At 42.8% G+C, this 18,285-nt stretch overlaps 1 protein-coding gene across 1 annotated transcript; it reads left to right on the top strand.

Annotated features, from left to right (window-relative positions):
• The first annotated feature begins 5,125 nt into the window (after positions 1 to 5,125).
• Positions 5,126 to 10,770, top strand: LOC136485967 (uncharacterized). Its single transcript, XM_066482752.1, has 4 exons — positions 5,126 to 5,273; positions 8,103 to 8,170; positions 8,260 to 8,512; positions 10,678 to 10,770. The coding sequence occupies exons 1-4, from the start codon at positions 5,192 to 5,194 to the stop codon at positions 10,707 to 10,709; spliced, it is 435 nt and encodes a 144-aa protein (XP_066338849.1). The 5' UTR covers positions 5,126 to 5,191; the 3' UTR covers positions 10,710 to 10,770.
• The last annotated feature ends 7,515 nt before the right edge of the window (positions 10,771 to 18,285 follow it).

The raw sequence follows: 18,285 nt of genomic DNA on the forward strand, positions 1-18,285 counted from the left end.
GCTCTGCCTCACCCGACATCTAGGGGCTAGGCTCCGCCTCACCCGACGTCCAGGGGCAGACTCCGCCTCACCCGACGTTTGGGGGCAGACTCCGCCTCGCCCGATATCCAGGAACAGACTCCGCCTCACCCGACGTCCGAGGGCTGGCTCTGCCTTGCCCGACGTCCAGGGGCTGGGCTCTACCTCGTCCGATGTCTAGGGGCAGACTCTGCCTCGCCCGATGTCTGGGGGCAGACTCTGCCTCGCCCGACGTCTAGGAACAGACTCTGCCTCACCCGACGTCTGGGGCAGACTCCGCCTCGCCCGACGTCTGGGGGCAGACTCCGCCTCGCCCGATGTCCAGGAATAGACCCGCCTCACCCAATGTCTGGGGACAGACTCCACCTCGCCCGAAGTCCGGGAATAGGCTCCGCCTCGCCCGACGTCTATGCGCCACTCCTTCATAACTACGCGTGCAGATAAGGCGGGGCACTCAAGTCAACCACAATACTGAGGACCATACCCTGCATGTCTATAGGAAAGTACCATTAGGATGTGACCAGATGGGCGCTTTAAGCCCTTCCAGGCATGTCAGAGCACAAACAGTATTGTGGGCACCGACATTTTGTCCTACAGTGTTATGGGCGCCGGCATTTGCCCTCAGACACGAATCCTGACAGAAACATACGACAACCACTATGGTCTAGGAGGAAACTCATGTCATCTACAGTAATGAACGTGGGGCCTCTACGCCATCTACTCCCCGTAGGGTCATGGCTCGGCACCCTGGCATGCTGCACCATCCGCCGGAGTAGGATGGGACGTGACCACTTGCTGAACAAAGCTAGAGCACAGCCCTATCAGGATCAGCGAACGTGCTATCCCTGGCACCATCTGTCATGTCAGCAGGGCAGGCTCAAAGGAAAAGGAAGACCCAGCACCTTAGAAGGACCTTCTCTGCCTCTGGTTTTTCCTCTTTCTCCCATCTGTAATCCCTACTCTCCCTTGATCTATAAAAGGGAGGGCAGGGCACCCCACTAAGGAGATGGATCGATTCAACAAACCACGCATCACATAACACACAGCTGAGCAGCAACCAAGCTCTCAGCATCCTTTCAACCTTTCCATCAGAGACTTGGGACATGTCCCTCTCTCGACCGTTTGTACCCCCTACTACGAACCTTTCAGTGCTAATAACATGAGCAACAACAGCAAACTGGAAGTAGGGACGTTCTGCCCGAACCAGTATAAACCTTGTGTCTTTGAGCACACCATCTGGGCCTAATGCACAACAAATACAAATTTACTAGTTGGTGTTTACTCGAAACACCGACACAACCCTTTGGAGAGCTCAAGCAACACTCCCACTTACTTCTTTGCGTAGAGATTCGTCAAAAGTGAGATTGTCGAGAGACCTAGTGCATTTTCTTAAAGAGTTTGCATCTAGTGGCGCTAGTTCATCATTGGGCTATGGACTTCTTGTTACTCTTGCTGGTTTCCACCACCTTAACAGTTTGGAGCTGTGAGGAACCATCAAGCACCTTGTGGTGATTGTTTTGTGCCTCCGGTTGATTGATTGTGAGGGGTGCTGTGCTCACCATGGGAGATAGTGAAGAATGACTCTAGTGGAATGCTCGAGGCTTGTTGGAGTGCTCTTGGTTGATTGGTTTCTTGTGGCACCCATGTTGAGGGTCAAGCTTGAGAGGCTTGTTAGCGCATGAAGCTATCACCAAAAGACTTGCCTCAATGAGGACGTAGGTTACCGGCAGGCAACCGAACCTCGGGGATAAATCTTATCTTCCTTTTACCCCTGGTGGTTTGCATCCTTACACGTGTGCTTTACATTCTTGTACCTATCTTGTGTAGTGGTTGCTTGCTAGTTGTTGCTTGTGTAGCCTAGTTGTTGTAGTAGCTCTAGTTGTAGTTGAGTAGCTAATTTAGTTGCTCCTCCTGTTTAGCTCTCTAGGCTTAGTTGCCAGCCTTTGCTTGTTTGAGTGCAGTAGTAGTAGAGTAGTGAGCAATCTTGCTGCTAGAATTGTGTATGGAGACTTGCATTGATGTGAATTAGGCTAGGCAAAGTAGTGGCTATTAGGTTCACCTTTTATTCTAACCACTTTGCCTAAGTGTTGTGATTTGTAGAGAAATTTTTAATAGGCTATTGACCTCCTCCCCTCTAGCCATCTACTCTCTGTGTTCCAAATTATAAGTGGCTTTGGCTTTTCTGGTACATCAATTTTTTTATGTATCTAGATATAATGTATGTCTAAGATACATAGCAAAATTTATGTACCAAAAAAGTCAAAGTGACTTATAATTTGGAACAGAGGAAGTAGATCATTTCAGGCAGCACAGCTAGGATGGACGCCTCCGTTAACCATTAACAAAGGCAGGCGCCTTAGGACTATCGCATCTATTAATGGAGGCGGGAGAATTAAGATTCCTGCCTCCGAAAATGGTGATTAACAGTGACCCTTTGCCAGAGGCGGATGTCGTGCTCACCTCTGTTAACCTAAACTGGCCGCCTCCGAAAATGAGCATAGGAGTAGTGTTGAACAACAAAGAAACCACACCTCAACTATAAACATTTCACTACCAGGATGTACATTTACCCAAAAGAAGATCATTACTACATGATTTTGACTAATCCCCTTAAAGTCCACCTCAAATCAATCGAATCCTAAACCCTAACTGAAAAAACTAGATATTTCATCACCCAGGACCGAGCACATTCATACTTCATAGTACTACATCCTGCAAGCACTACTACCATGGAATGAGGCTTCGATTCACTCATAGTAGATAGGCGGCAGTTTGCCTTCTCTACACAATATTGGCAACATCGCGTAGATTCACCGCGATCGGCATGGGCGCATGTGCTAACCAGTGCCTCTAGACCTTGCCCCTCTGCGGATTCCTCCAAACTTGTCTGCGATTCCCTCCAACTGGAGACCTCTTCGTCCTTACTCTTCCTCACAAAATGATGAACCCGGAATGAAGAAAGGAAGAAATGAGTTGCGATTTAGGCAACATGAGGGTCCATAGTGCACATTGTTCATGTGTTGGCCCTCCACACATGCATGCAGCTCACATGCCCACTATGGCCACGTTGTCGCTATAACGTCGACTAGAAGGTGACAAGGCGCCCTTGAATGGGCATATGGAACTATAGTGAAAACATGACAAATAGTGAGTCCAGATATCGATTTTGAGAGTTCATAGAACTAAGTGGCTGGCATAGAGCCACAACTTCAAGAGCTGCCAGTGTATTCAACTAAAAAATGTTTTCATTTCTTTTATTTTTTCTAGAGGGTTCACCAAACATGATTGATTATATGATGGATTATTATAATCAATACCCCTAATTACCATAATAATCCTATAATCCAAGTGAGACATGCTTTTGGGGACCATGGATGCTGAAAGTCTAACTTACCCCTCGACTGGTTGTCTAACTTGACAACAAACTAGAGGATAAGATAGGAATTTCTCACTTTAACTAACCACAACCAACCATTATAATCCAGAGTGTTGGGAAAATGATCCCCAGCAGGGTGGAGGAGTGAGGGTCTTCGCCTGGGCGGAGCCTCCGGACGAAGGTGACAAGATAGGTGGGCCCAGATACAATTAGGGTTTCATGAATGTATCCACCAACCTCCTTTACACAGGGTCTGGCTCCCCCTTTTATAGGGCACTGTTTGCTACCATCTTATTTTACATCTTTACCCATGACAGCTAAGGTACATTCCTGGAATATTCCTATACTAGTACAAGTTGCCAGGGGCAACCCTGGTCTTCTATACTTGCACTCGAATGCCTTCGCCTCCGCCACACTGTCCGTTCGTGTCGCTAGGACCTCCGCCCTTCGTCCTATAGCCTCCGCCATTGGTTGGTTCCGGGGAGCCTTCGCCATCGTCCTTGGGCCTTCGCTCGTCTGGGGGTGCGAGCGAAGGCTTCTCTTGAGGTCCCTGCAATCCATCATTTGCACACAATTGATGTTAGTCCCTGTGGTTAGAGCAGTGCCTAGCCTCCGCTACTCATATATCCATGTCCCAACACAGACAACCAAGCATTTAATCCATAATCCTGATTACAGTAAACGTAAGCATAATCCAAATTGTAATAATTCGGCTGTGATCCAAATGGACCACTAGAGCATCTCCAAGAGTTCTCAAAACAATCTCCCAATCCATGATTTTTTGGCAAGATTGAAAAAACTCATCTCCAACAACTCCCAACCCCACCTCCCAATCTTTTGGCACTTGGAAAAATTGACCCCGTCACGCGGATAAATACGCGCACGTATCCATCACACCAATCTAAGGTGGAAGGATTTGGAAAAGAATAATAAATAGGATAGGTTCCTGATACAAATGTCAAGAGAGAAGAAAGTATAAAAGTTGTTGGGGTGATTTAGAAATAGTTCCGTGATTTCTGATTTAAAATTACCTTCTATCTTTTAGGAACGAGATTTTAGAAACTGTTGGAGGAATCCAACAAATATGCTTCAACCTTTTGTAGTCACTTGGAAAACTCAATAGTTTACCAAGTGTTTTTTTAAGAACTGTTGGAGATGCTCTTAGCTAATTAAGTAGGCTTCTCCCTAAATTATACTTTTGTTTTATACTCCTTGTTTTATATCTTTGTTTTGTTTTCTAGAATTATTTATGGAGCTGAGGCAAGCTGACCGCTTCCACCTTTGTTAATGTCTGGTGCTTAGGTATCGGTCGTTGACTGACCCCGTTCGTTTCGCTGAAAAAACAAGCCGACACATTGTTCCGGCTGATTTGTTATGAGAGAAAAACATTGTTCTGGCTGGAAAAAAAAACTGAAAAATACGGATTATAAGAGAAGCGAACAGGGCCAGTAGCGTCTGTTGCGTAGGTATTGGTTGTCTACAGACACCGAGTGGTGCCAACTGTAATTTGTTTTGTTTGCTGTACCTACGGAATTGATAAGTCTAATGTAATTTTATAAGGAAATGAAAATGAAGGCGTACCGTATACTCCTCGTGGTGATCGCTAAGGGTTGTTCGACAATGATTGACAACCTAACATCCAAATTGCAACCATTATTTGACTTGCAAAAGAATTAAGTATTATACCTGTAACACGCGAAGACTGACCAAAGCTCGTATATAAGGGCAGGCCGGCAGGGAGACCTGTGTACATACAGATCATAAAGCGAAAGGACGGGCCACAGAAAACACCGATCCATGGCCAGCACCGAAGCTGGTGGTGATGCGGTGGCAGTAGCGATTCTCAACGAGGTGCCGTCGGTCCAGGGAGCTGGGATGGGTCAGTTTTCCTTACTCAGCTTTGCTTCTGCAAATTCCGCTACATCAACTGCGAAACCTTTTTTTGTTTTGTTTTGTGTGTGTGTGTGGGGGGGGGGGGGGGGGGGGGGGGGGGGGGGGGGGGGTTTACTGAGCATATATTTGCAATGAAATACATATTGGTTTCCAGAGCTTAATAAACGTGTCTGATTGGGTATAGCTCGTTTTAAGACTAAGTTCGTTAAAACTTGTCCTTCGGGATAAGAGCACCCTCAATGCAGAAACTACAGGAAAGTTTTCTTAGCCTCAGAAGCTACCCATAGAAACCACACCTCATAATGTAGAATTTTTTGTATGGGTTGCGTTCTTACCTCTATCCAATATGCTCTCCCTGACCAACAACAGGAAGAAACTAGCAGCCCTCCCGAAGGCAGCGCCTGTAGTTTTTTCTACCACCGATTTGCGTAAACACATAGTTTCTTGTCTAAAACCCGTTCAGCAAAATATCTACCTCGTAAGGTAATTAGTAGGGATGCAAACTATATTATTATTATTATTGAGCAGTGCACCAGAGAGTAATCACTACCCCAATTTTCAACATCACTGCCGATTCAAAATCCTCCTCGAATTTTGAACCGGCAGTGATGTGGGGTTGACATCACTGTCGGTTATGAACCGACACTAATGTGGTTTTTAGAAAATCCAAAAAACAGGCCGAAAAAATAAAGATTTTTTTTTTATTTCGGGAGAGTCCCCATTGGACAGCCACACGGTCGCGCATCGCAAGTCACAAGTCACGCGATTTTTCACGCGAAAAACACACGCTTCGCGGGCACCGGCGCTCGAACCCCTAACCTCCTGCTTCAATTCGTGTCTTCAGCCCCTATCCATTCCACCTGCAAGTTGTTTGTGTCTGAATGGGATTTTTGTCATAGCCATTTTATATTTATCCAATTTTAAAATTAGTATTTGGGACCCTAAACGAATTCAAATAAAAAAGTTGTCAACTACAAAGTTTTATAACTTTTTGAGATCTACAACTTTCATTTTGGTAGTTTCTCCATCCGAGGTCGTTTACAAAATTTGAATTTCAAATTTAAGAAATTCAAACGTAGTTTTTCATGACAAGATGATTTCAAATCAAAAAGTTATCAACCACAAAGTTTTATAACTTTTTGAGATCTACAACTTTCGTTTTTTCTGTTTGTCCATCCGAGGTCGTTTAAAAAATCAAATTTCATTTTTTTGGAAATTCCAACGTAGTTTTTCTTGATAAGATGATTTCAAATCAAAAAGTTATCAACTACATAGTTTCATAACTTTTTGGGATCTATAACTTTTATTTTGATAGTTTCTCCATCCGAGGTCGTTTACAAAATTTGAATTTCAAATTTTAGAAATTCAAACGTAGTTTTTCTTGACAAGATGGTTTCAAATCAAAAAGTTGTCAACTACAGAGTTTCACAACTTTTCGAGATCTATAACTTTTATTTTAGTCATTTGATCATTTATTCATCCGACATAGTGACAGTAACATTGTTCACAAATGTTACATATCCCTCTTAAACTATAAGAGGGAGATATAAATTTTGTGGACAATGTCACTACCACTCTATCGGATGAAGAAATGATCAAAATAAAAGTTGTAGATCTTGATAAGTTCTACAACTTCTATGTTCATGACTTTTTCAGCTGAAATCATTTAGTGTTCCAAAATGATGTTTAAAATTGTCATTTTTTAAATTCAAAATTTAAATAGATAAAACACAGTCACATGAAAAGATGGATAAAATAATAGCTGTAAGAAGACAATAAATTGATAGAGCATGATTTTAGAAATTTTTAGGAAAAAAATCATCAAATTTGAAGTTAGTATGAGGGAGAAAGACTAGTTACAAGTTTTAACCACAGATTAAAAAGAGAAATCAGAGTTCTTCAATAATTTCAAAATTTAATTTCAAACAGCATTTTGAAGTAGTAAATAATTTCAAATAAAAAAGTTGCCAACTATAAAGTTGCATAACTTTTCGTGATCTCCATCCAAGGTCGTTTGAAAAATTCAAATTTTTAATTTTAGAAATCAAACGTAATTTTCGTTAGATAGATGATTTCAAATGAAAATATTTGAACATCCAAACGATCTTAAATTAAAAAAGTTTAAACTACAAAGTTATAGATCTCGTCGAGAACTACAATTTTGATATAAAGTTCGTCTTCATCGGACATCATATGAGAAACTTATGAAGTTTTCTTGCAGCATATCACTGTCGGTTCAAGCCACGAACCGACAGTGATAGCATCAGTGTCGGTTCTTGGTTAAAATCGGCAGTGATGACCCAATATCATTGTCGATTCTTAGCTAAAACCGACAGTGATATAAACCGACAGTGAAGACCCGAATATCAGTGTCGGTTAATCCTATTACTACCGGTTTTAGCCAAAAACCGGTAGTGATGGACTATCATTGTTGGTTTCTTAAAATCCGGTAGTGATAAGACCGATAGTGATGTCCAATTCTGTAGTAGTGAATATTAATGATAGCTTCGCCCCTGCCTGGTGGGATCTCCTCAAATTTAAAAACTTGCTTTTTTTTGCAATTTATGATTTTTTGGATGATTCTAGAAATGATTAGTAGAGGTGGCTGTTATTGCGGTTGGTGGGTAGCCGTCTCTTTAAATCGCTGATTTGTAGAAATGCAATCTTCGAGGTGGCTGAGGCAGCCGTCCCTATAGAGCGTCTATAGTTGTTTATATAGATCTTTTTTTTTATTGAACTGCAGTTTCTACAAATCTTGACCATAGTTGTGGCATGCAATAACTTTTGATGTGCTTGGATTGTATGTGTCTTGTAGAGAGGGACTTTTTCCAGGATGATGAACTTGGATCTACTTGTAATCCCGACATCCGCGAAGAATCCCAGGTTTACTTGTCAGCATCAGACATGTGATGATAGCGGTAGCCATATCCACGTTACGTTGTAATCTGAATTTAAATCCATCATAAATGCAGATTTTCATCAGGGCGTGCAACCGTACCGTTGCTTTGAACGTGAACCTGCAATGCGATAGTGTGGAAGATGTGAAACGTGCGATAGAGAAGCGGGAAGGGATTCCTGTTGAGGAGCAGCATCTGGTCGTTTGCGGGAAACCGTTACGGGAGGGTGCATTTCTCAGAGACTATCGCTACCGGACGTGGCTTCAGGCACTCGATAAAGGTCGATATACACTCGGCAAAGCCTTTTACACTTGGCAAAGGGCGCTCGGTAAATAATCTATCGGCAAAGACCTCTTTGTCGAGTGCACTTTATCGGGCACTCGGCAAAGACTTTGCCGAGTGCCAATCCGACACTCGGCAAAGAAAAGTGACCGTGACGGCGAGCGCCACCGTGACGGCGAGCGCCACCGTGACGGCGGCTTTGCCGAGTGTCAAGGTCAAGCACTCGGCAAAGGTCCTCGCTTTGCCGAGTGTTGTTGACTTAGACACTCGGCAAAGGCGTACATTTTGCCGAGTGCCAAGGAAAGACACTCGGTAAAGCATATGATGTTTGCCGAGTGCCACGGGCCAGTCACTCGGCAAACCTCTGATGTTTGCCGAGTGCAATGGCCATTGCACTCGACAAAGCGTGTTCCCAGATAGTTCCTAGGTAGTCACTTTGCCGAGTGTCATGGCCATTGCACTCGGCAAAGTGACTGAAAACAGCTTTTTTTATTTGTTTTTTACATTCCATCTAAACAAACAGAAGATATATATAACAAACATCACCAACATCACATATATATCATCAACACATATATATCACTAACACCACATATATATCACAAACGTCACATATATATCACAAACGTCACATGTCTCACAATATATCACAAATAAGTTCACAAGTAATCCAAGACGACTCCCTCCTGCGGCTGCTCCTCCCACCATCTTTGTTCAATCACCTACAATTAAAAAGAGTAAACCAATAAGCACAGATAAACAAGAAGTACTTAGAAAGAGATGCAAAATAAACAAAACGTAATTACAAAATAACATAGTATTACATGTATTAGAAATAATCTTCATAATCGGGATTAGCTGGATCATAAGTCTCATCATCACTATCAATCATGTCGAAATAATCAACACTATCCGAATGAGCAATGGTGTCATTGTCATTGTCTAAATGTAATCGCTCAAACATTTGTAAGTCTTTCACATTTTGCACCTCATCTCCAGCGTCCTTTTCAATAACCGTTTCATTGTCTACTTCCATTCCGATCGCTTTGGTTAAGTCTATCTCAAACCTCCCTTCTAGTCCCTCTTCTTGAAAGAACTCTCCATCATATGTGTTTAGGTCTAAGTTGTAATCTTCATCGTTTGAGACAGACACTTTACCGTGTGGCAATACCCTGTGCACAATATCCCAACCCTTAAGATGTCTTATGGTTTGACACGCATATGGGAGATAATAAACTTGCGTGGCCTGTTGGGCCACAATATACACATCGTCTCCTGGTAAGACATAATCCCATCAAATTTCGACTAGCCCAAGATTAGAATATGTTCGTCTTGTTACTTCATGATCAAACCAATGACATTTGAATATGACGGGATTGAAAGGTTTCGAACCATGAAACTTGAGTTCGTATATTTCTTCAATTCTTCCATAATACTCGACCTCATCAACGCCGGGCGTAAAAACTCCGGAACTTGTGGTTCTTCGATTGGGCCGACTCTGCTCGTAGCTTGTTGTGCGAAAGCGATATCCATTCACGTCATAACCAGAAAATGACCTGACCCTATAGGCAAAGCCATCGGCAACCAGTCTCAACTCGGCATGCATAGACGCATCCCTCTGGCCCTGCAAGCTCAAGCAGAATACATCGTTATATTATTCGCACGTACGAGTAACTTGGAATGTCAAACAGTACGAGCTAAATTGGACGGTACCTTCCGTTTGAACCAAGAAATGAAATCGGGCACTCCGGAACATGTGTATGGGACAGCCATCATTCCATAATTATTGAACCCATCTGTTGCCAACGCAACACGTACATTATGAGCCTCTTTAGCTTTCTCATGATGAATGCCATCAAAGTGGGTACATGCTTCACCATCGAATGCATGTACCATCCTGTCAGGATTGTATCGTTTGTCATTTTTGTGCCATGTCATCTGTTTCGCGGATTCCTCGGTCATGTATAGCCGTTGGATCCTCGATATGAACGGAAGGTGCCGTAGGATTGTCACGGGAATATCAAGCTGCCTCTTCTGGACATCACCAGAATCTACCTCCAGGAACCTAGAGGATTTACACTTTGGACAGTACTTTGCTTCCACGTATTCTTTCCTAAATAGGACGCACCCCTTCGGGCAAGCATGTATCTGCTCATACGGCATCTTAAGTGCACGAAGGAGTTTTTGTGACTCGTGCATGCTCTTTGGCAGAAGGTGACCCTCCGGAAGCAGGCTGCCAATAACCGTCAACATACCATCGAAGGCGTCTTGACTCAGGCTATACTGGGACTTTAACGCCATTATGCGTCCAATGGCATCCAGTTGAGAAACCTTTGTCTGGCCGTGAAGGGGTTTCTGTGCCGCGGCAAACATGTCATAGAACGCCTTTGTGGTTGCCTTTGGCTCCTCCTCCGTATGTCCTTCAGCGAACTGTGCCTTGTGATAGTCATTTAACATGTCTGCTACCCCGACATCAGCATCATAATCCTCGACACATGGTCTCACCACCTCCTCTCTCATACGATCGCCTTCACCATGGTAGACCCACCTAGTATAGTCTGCTGTAAATCCATTCTTCCAAAGATGTTCCCCCATGACCTTCTTCGTTTGTCTTTTCCTGTTTGCACATTTGCTGCAGGGACAGCAAATTTTACTCGCTCCTTTAGCAGCCACGCCAAATGCCCATTCCAAGAAAGCATCGGTCTTGTCGATCCATTCATTGGTGACCTGACCCTAACTTGCGCGGCCCGTGTATATCCACTCATGATCCTCCATCCTCTAACATATATAGCGACGAGTAATATAAACATCAATTGCATCTACACGACGTTCCTACTATCTAATAGGTGAGGATAGGTTCTAATCCCACGCGAGGATCTGTAGATGAGGTTAGTTTCCATGCTCTACTCCTATCCAAAACAGAATTTCGGCAGCACCTCCCCGCTGTTCTCCAAATACACGTCCTGCTAGGGAGAGTGTGTATCCGGAGAACAAAAGGGAGATGATGCTGAAACTCTGTCTCGGATCGGAGCTGACCATGGAAACTAACCCCACCTACGCATCCACGGGCTATCCAAAAAATGTGGACAATTCGAAACAGATACGGTTTTAGGTATGGAAATATCTGCATATTTCCAACTGTATCTCTTTTGAACGGGAGACGCCTAACTGGGTTACGTGATCTACGACCATGATACGGAAAGAGGGGTTATACCTAGGGTGGCGGTGGAGTCAGGCTAGTGGGGCCATGACGGGTCGGTGTAGTGGCGAGGCGAGGCGGTGCAGGCAGTCCCGCAGCGGCGAGGAAGGCGATCGGGGTCGCCGAGGTACTCCGGCTCTGCTCCGACGGGCTCTTCTCTGCACAAAAAGAAACATAAAACTGTCAATACAAAATTTCGACAGCACCTCCCCTGCACGGTGAGGTTTCCAAACCTACAAGAAAACCAACCTGCAAGAAACTTAGGCACACAAACTACCTATGTAACTACTCACTAAGAGCTCTCAATCTTGCTACTCTAAAGAGCTCCACTAGATAACAAATCAGCTCTCAATTCTAGTTACACTAAAGAGCTTGTATCAACTAGTTTGCAAGAATGTAAAGGAGTGAGTAGGGTGATTATACCGATGTGTAGGGGATGAACCAATCACAAGATGAATATAAAACCAATCACCGGGAGAATGTCAAAGACAAGGGACAATCAATTTTCTCCCGAGGTTCACGTGCTTGCCAACACGCTACGTCCCCGTTGTGTCGACCAACACTTGGTGGTTCAGCGGCTAACAGGTGTTTCACAAACCTCGTCCACATGATTGGACACCGCAAGAACTGACCCACAAGTGAGGTAACTCAATGACACAAGCAATTTACTAGAGTTACCTTTCGGCACTCCGCCGGGGAAGGTACAACTCCCCTTACAAATCACCAGAGATGGCCACGAATAATCACCAACTCGTGCCGATCCTCCACCGCTGCTCCAACCGTCTAGGTGGTGGCAACCATCAAGAGAAACAAGCGAAATCCGCAGCGCAACACGAATGCCAAGTGCCTCTAGATGCAATCACTCAAGCAATGCACTTGGATTCTCTCCCAATCTCACAATGATGATGGATCAATGGTGGAGATGAGTGGGAGGGCTTTTGCTAAGCTCACAAGGACGCTATGTCAATGAAAATGTGTAAGAGTGTGAGCTTGAGCCGGCCATGGGGCTTAAATAGAAGCCCCCACGAAATAAAGCTGTTGTACCCTTTCACTGGGCACAACACGCGCTGACCGAACGCTCCGGTCCTACTGACCGGACCCTGGACTCAGCGTCCGGTCCACAGATGTAAGCCACGTGTCATCCAGAGTTAAACCTGAGCCACCAGATCTCAACGGCTATTAACTGACCGGACGCTGAAGCCCCAGCGTCCGGTCGTTTACAGTAAGCTCCCCGAGCCAGTTTTTCACGACCGGACGCGTCCGGTCCACCTCGACCGGACATAGCCCAGCGTCCGGTGGCATACCCTAGGTACTGTGTCATTCGACAGCTTGACCGGACGCAGGTCCTCAGCGTCCGGTGCTTCAGTGACCCAGCGTCCGGTCGCATGACCGACGCCAGCATCTCGCTGTTACACATGACCGGACGCGCCGGTCCCTTAGAGACCAGCGTCCGGTCACTGTATAACCAGCAACACTAACTCCTTTTCACTTCTAACTCCTTCACCCTTGCTCAAATGTGCTAACCACCAAGTGTATCATCTTGTGCACATGTGTTAGCATATTTTCAAAACATTTTTAAGGGTGTTAGTGATCCACTAGATCCTAAATGCATATGCAATGAGTTAGAACATCTAGTGGCACTTTGACAACCGCATTTTGATACGAGTTTCACACCTCTTAATAGTACGGTTATCCATCCTAAATGTGATCACACTCTCTAAGTGTCTTGATCACCAAAACAAAATTGCTCCTACAATTTATACCTTTGCCTTGAGCCTTTTTGTTTTTCTCTTTCTTCTTTTCCAAGATTAAGCACTTTATCATCACCATGCCATCACCATTGTCATGATCTTCATCATTGCTTCATCTCTTGGAGTGGTGCTACCTATCTCATAATCACTTTGATAAACTAGGTTAGCACTTAGGGTTTCATCAATTAACCAAAACCAAACTAGAGCTTTTAATCGCCCCCTTTTTTGTAATTGATGACAACCCTTACACAAAGATATGAATTAAGTTTTAATTGAATCCATGTTGCTTGTCCAAGCATATTTACCATGTGTAAAAGAATATGGGCAAGTTTCATGAATTCCAAATGGTAGCAATTGCTCCCCCTACATATGTGCTAAGAGTTTGGATTGTAGCTTGCACATATGATTAGATAGGAAGTATAGGAGACAATTTCTACCAAATGATGCTAAGGTATAAGAGATGGACCTTTGAAGCGTGATACCAATCGGAGTGCACCATTATACCATCCTTAGCACCATTAGTAACTAGATACACATAAAAACTAGAATACCCCATGAGATCAACATCATAAACAAGGGTCTAGTTTCCATATCATGAATCATGAGTCTAGTTACTTTAACCTATGCATGCTAGTATTTTATTTCATCATTCAAGCCTATGACTAGCATACATCACACAAACATGGATATTTAAATTTAAAACTTTGTACCATGCAAGCAAATATATGAAATGCACATTCAAATGCAGCATACAAGTTTATGAGCTTGCTCCCCCTATTTGTGTGCAATTTTTATTGATCCCCTTACACTGTCATTTCATTTGGTTGCTTCCTCTATCTTACTATCTTTGTGAATATCTCTCCCCCTTTGTCAACAATTATCATAAAGAGGGCTCAAATTTTAGATAAGTTGGAGTGAAACCATGAAAAGTGAGGATCATTTTCCCAATTTGGTTCAATCTAGAGTACTTGCCAAATATATTTAACTCGGTTTGATCCAAGGACAATCTTCTTCACACCTCTAAGTAAGGGTTATCTTGTACCATGTTGAGTTAAACACTTATAGCTCATCTTCTAGATCAAACACTAGGTTTACAAGCCCACAAACATGTCATATGCTACCACTAGATCATTTCAAGCATACAAGCAATAGTGGTACCATACAAGCATCAAATTCATTTGATTTTCATGAATGAGCCTATTTAAATGTGAAAGATGTCTAGATGCACTAATCAAGTCCTTAGCAAGGATATATGTCATGCCAATCAACTTTTACATTAGATAGCTCGAAGGAGAGGCATGTCATAAGAATGGGGGTGCATCAACACATATTGGAGAAGTCAAGTATGTTCAATTCATTCCTTAGCTTGCAAAATCTCTTCTCATCAAGTGGCTTGGTAAAAATGTCGGCAAGTTGATCTTCGGTGCCCACACTCTCTATGCAAATGTCCCCTTTTTGTTGGTGATCTCTTATAAAATGATGGCGGACATCAATATGCTTTGTTCTTGAGTGTTGAATTGGGTTGTTGGTGAGCTTGACGGCACTCTCATTGTCACATAGCAATGGCACTTGTTTGAACTTAATTCCAAAATCATTCAAAGTAGCCTTCATCCAAAGTAATTGAGCACAACAACTACCGGCCGAAATGTACTCCGCTTCAGCAGTTGAAAGTGCTACACTATTTTGCTTCTTTGATGACCAAGATACAAGTGATCTTCCCAATAGTTGACATGTGCCCGATGTGCTCTTTCTCTCAACTTTGCATCCCGCATAATCGGAGTCCAAATATCCAATCAACTCAAATCTTGCTCCTTTGGGATACCACAATCCAACATTTTGTGTATGCTTCAAGTACCTCAATATTCTTTTTGTTGCCTTCAAATGACTTTCTTTTGGAGAGGCTTGAAATCTAGCACACATGCATACACTAAACATCACATCCGGCCTTGATGCGGTCACATAGAGTAGGCTTCCAATCATAGACCGATACATCTTTTGATCCACCATGTTGCCACTAGCATCAATATCCAAGCTTCCACTTGACCCCATAGGTGTACTAATAGCTTTACTATCATCCATTCCAAACTTCTTGAGCATGTCCTTGATATACTTGCCTTGACTCAGAAATGTGCCATTCTTCATTTGCTTGATTTGAAGACCAAGGAAGTAACTAAGTTCTCCAATCATAGACATCTCAAACTCATTTGCCATCATCTTTCCAAACTCCTCACAAAGTTCTTGATTTGTTGATCCAAATATGATATCATCAACATATATTTGCATCACAAACAAGTCCTTTCCAAGCTTCTTGGTGAAGAGAGTGGTGTCAACCTTCCCCATCTTGAATCCCTTAGAGAGTAGGAAATCCCTCAATCTCTCATACCATGCTCTAGGTGCTTGTTTCAATCCATACAAAGCCTTTCTCAACTTGTAGACATGGTTGGGTTTCTTTTCATCTTCAAAACTGGGAGGTTGCTCAACATACACAAGCTCATTGATGTACCCATTGAGAAATGCACTCTTGACATCTATTTGGTACAACTTGATGTTATGAGCACAAGCATAGGCTAACAAGATCCTAATTGCTTCCAATCTTGCAACCGGGGCATATGTTTCTCCACAGTCAAGACCTTCAACTTGTGTGTAACCTTGAGCCACTAGCCTTGCTTTGTTCCTTATAACTATCCCATCTTGATCTTGCTTGTTCCGAAAGACCCACTTTGTTCCAATCATATTATGATCCTTAGGCCTCTCAACTAACTCTCATACTTGGTTTCTTGTGAAGTTGTTTCGCTCTTCATGCATGGCATTTATCCAATCAACATTCTCCAAAGCTTCATCTATGTTCTTTGGTTCAATGGATGACACAAATGAGAAGTGTTCACAAAATGATGCCAATCTTGATCTTGTTTGAACAACTCTTGAAATATCACCAATTATTGTGTCCAATCGATGATCTCTTGCAATATTGGTTGGTTGAAGCATTTGCACTTGATTGCTTGCATTTGATTGACCATTTGGATGAGATGATGAACTAGCCACTTGTTGATCTTGCACATTGTCATCACTAGTACTTGCTTGCACTTGATCATGAGAACCACTAGCTTGCACATTTGAGTTAGAGAGCACTTGATTCTTGTCATCTTCAACATCAATCACCTCTCTAGGCCTTATATCACCAATGTCCATGTTCTTCATTGCCTTGACCAAATGAGTGCATCTCACATCATCTAGATTCTCTTCTTCCTCTTGGGAACCATTAGTTTCATCAAATTCCACATCATGTACCTCCTCAAGAGTACCACTAGCCAAATTCCAAACTCTATAAGCCTTGCTAGTAGTGGAGTATCCAAGCAAGAATCCTTCATCACATTTCTTTTCAAACTTGCTCAATCTAGTGCCTTTCTTCAAAATGTAGCATTTTCAACCAAAGACCCGAAAGTATGCTATATTTGGCTTTCTTCCATTCAATAGCTCATATGGTGTCTTCTCCATCATGGGGTGACAATAGAGTCGGTTGCTATAGTAGCAAGCCGTGTTGATTGCTTCGGCCCAAAATGAATGACTCACATTGTACTCACTCAACATTGATCTTGCCATGTCAATCAAGGTTCTATTCTTCCTTTCAACTAAGCCATTGGATTGAGGAGTGTACTTGGCTGAGAATTGATGTCTAACTCCAAATTCATCACATAACTCATCAATTCTTGTATTCTTGAATTCACTTCCATTGTCACTTCTCACTTTTTTGATGGTTGTTTCAAATTCATTGTGAGTGGCTTTGACAAATGATTTGAAAGTTGCAAACACATCACTCTTGTCACTAAGAAAGAACACCCATGTGTATCTAGTGAAATCATCCACAATCACAAATCTATACTTATTTCCACCAATGCTAGTGTATGTGGTTGGTCCAAACAAGTCCATGTGCATCAACTCAAATTCCTTAGATGTGCTCATCATACTCTTCTTAGGATGTGTGTTACCAACTTGCTTTCCGGCTTGACATGCACTACATAGCTTATCCTTTTCAAATATGACATCTTTCAAGCCTCTAACTAAGTCATGCTTAACCAACTTGTTCAATTGTCTCATTCCAACATGACCAAGCCTTCTATGCCATAACCAACCCATGCTAGACTTAGTGATCAAACATGTTGACAATTGATCTTCTCTAGCATTGAAATCAACTAAGTATAGATTCTCATATCTAAATCCTTTGAATATCAAGTTAGAGCCATCTACACTTATGATTTCTACATCATCCACACCAAATATGCACTTGAAACCAAGATCACATAGTTGAGCTACCGACAAAAGGTTGAAGTTCAAGCTCTCTACTAGTAGTACATTGGAAATGCTCAAATCATTGGATATTGCAATCTTACCAAGTCCTTTGACCTTGCCTTTGCCATTATCACCAAATGTGATACTATCAATCCCATTGCTCTTGTTCTCATTAATTGAATTGAACATTCTTGAATCACCGGTCATGTTGTGTGCACCCACTATCAAGCACCCAATGCATTTCTCCGGCTTTATAATTGACCTACAAAAGAAAATCAATTTCTTTTAGGTACCCAAACTTGCTTGGGTCCTTGAAGGTTAGTTACCAAGGTCTTTGGTACCCAAATGGCCTTCTTCTTTGGGCCCACAATTGGTGTACCAATGAACTTAGCCGTCACACCATTGGCACCCTTGTAAAGCATGTAACAAGAATCAAATTTGATTGAGGATACATTATGTAGCTTGTTCTTGTTAGTTTTGCAATATTGCTCTACATACCCAACTTGCTTCCATCTATTGCAAAACCGACCATTGCCCTTCACAAAGCGCTTTGGGAGTGACAAAGGCCGCCTTGCCTTTCTT

Source organism: Miscanthus floridulus, chromosome 10, assembly GCF_019320115.1.
Source record: "Miscanthus floridulus cultivar M001 chromosome 10, ASM1932011v1, whole genome shotgun sequence".
Classification (NCBI taxonomy): Eukaryota; Viridiplantae; Streptophyta; class Magnoliopsida; order Poales; family Poaceae; genus Miscanthus; species Miscanthus floridulus.

What these genes read in the sequence shown, in the direction of transcription:
- LOC136485967 (XM_066482752.1), top strand. Translation starts at nt 5,192, where the DNA reads ATGGCCAGCACCGAAGCTGGTGGTGATGCGGTGGCAGTAGCGATTCTC. An exon ending in ACATCCGCGAAGAATCCCAG is followed by an intron (nt 8,171 to 8,259) that starts GTTTACTTGTCA and finishes TCATAAATGCAG; the next exon opens with ATTTTCATCAGGGCGTGCAA. An exon ending in CACTTGGCAAAGGGCGCTCG is followed by an intron (nt 8,513 to 10,677) that starts GTAAATAATCTA and finishes GCTCTTTGGCAG; the next exon opens with AAGGTGACCCTCCGGAAGCA.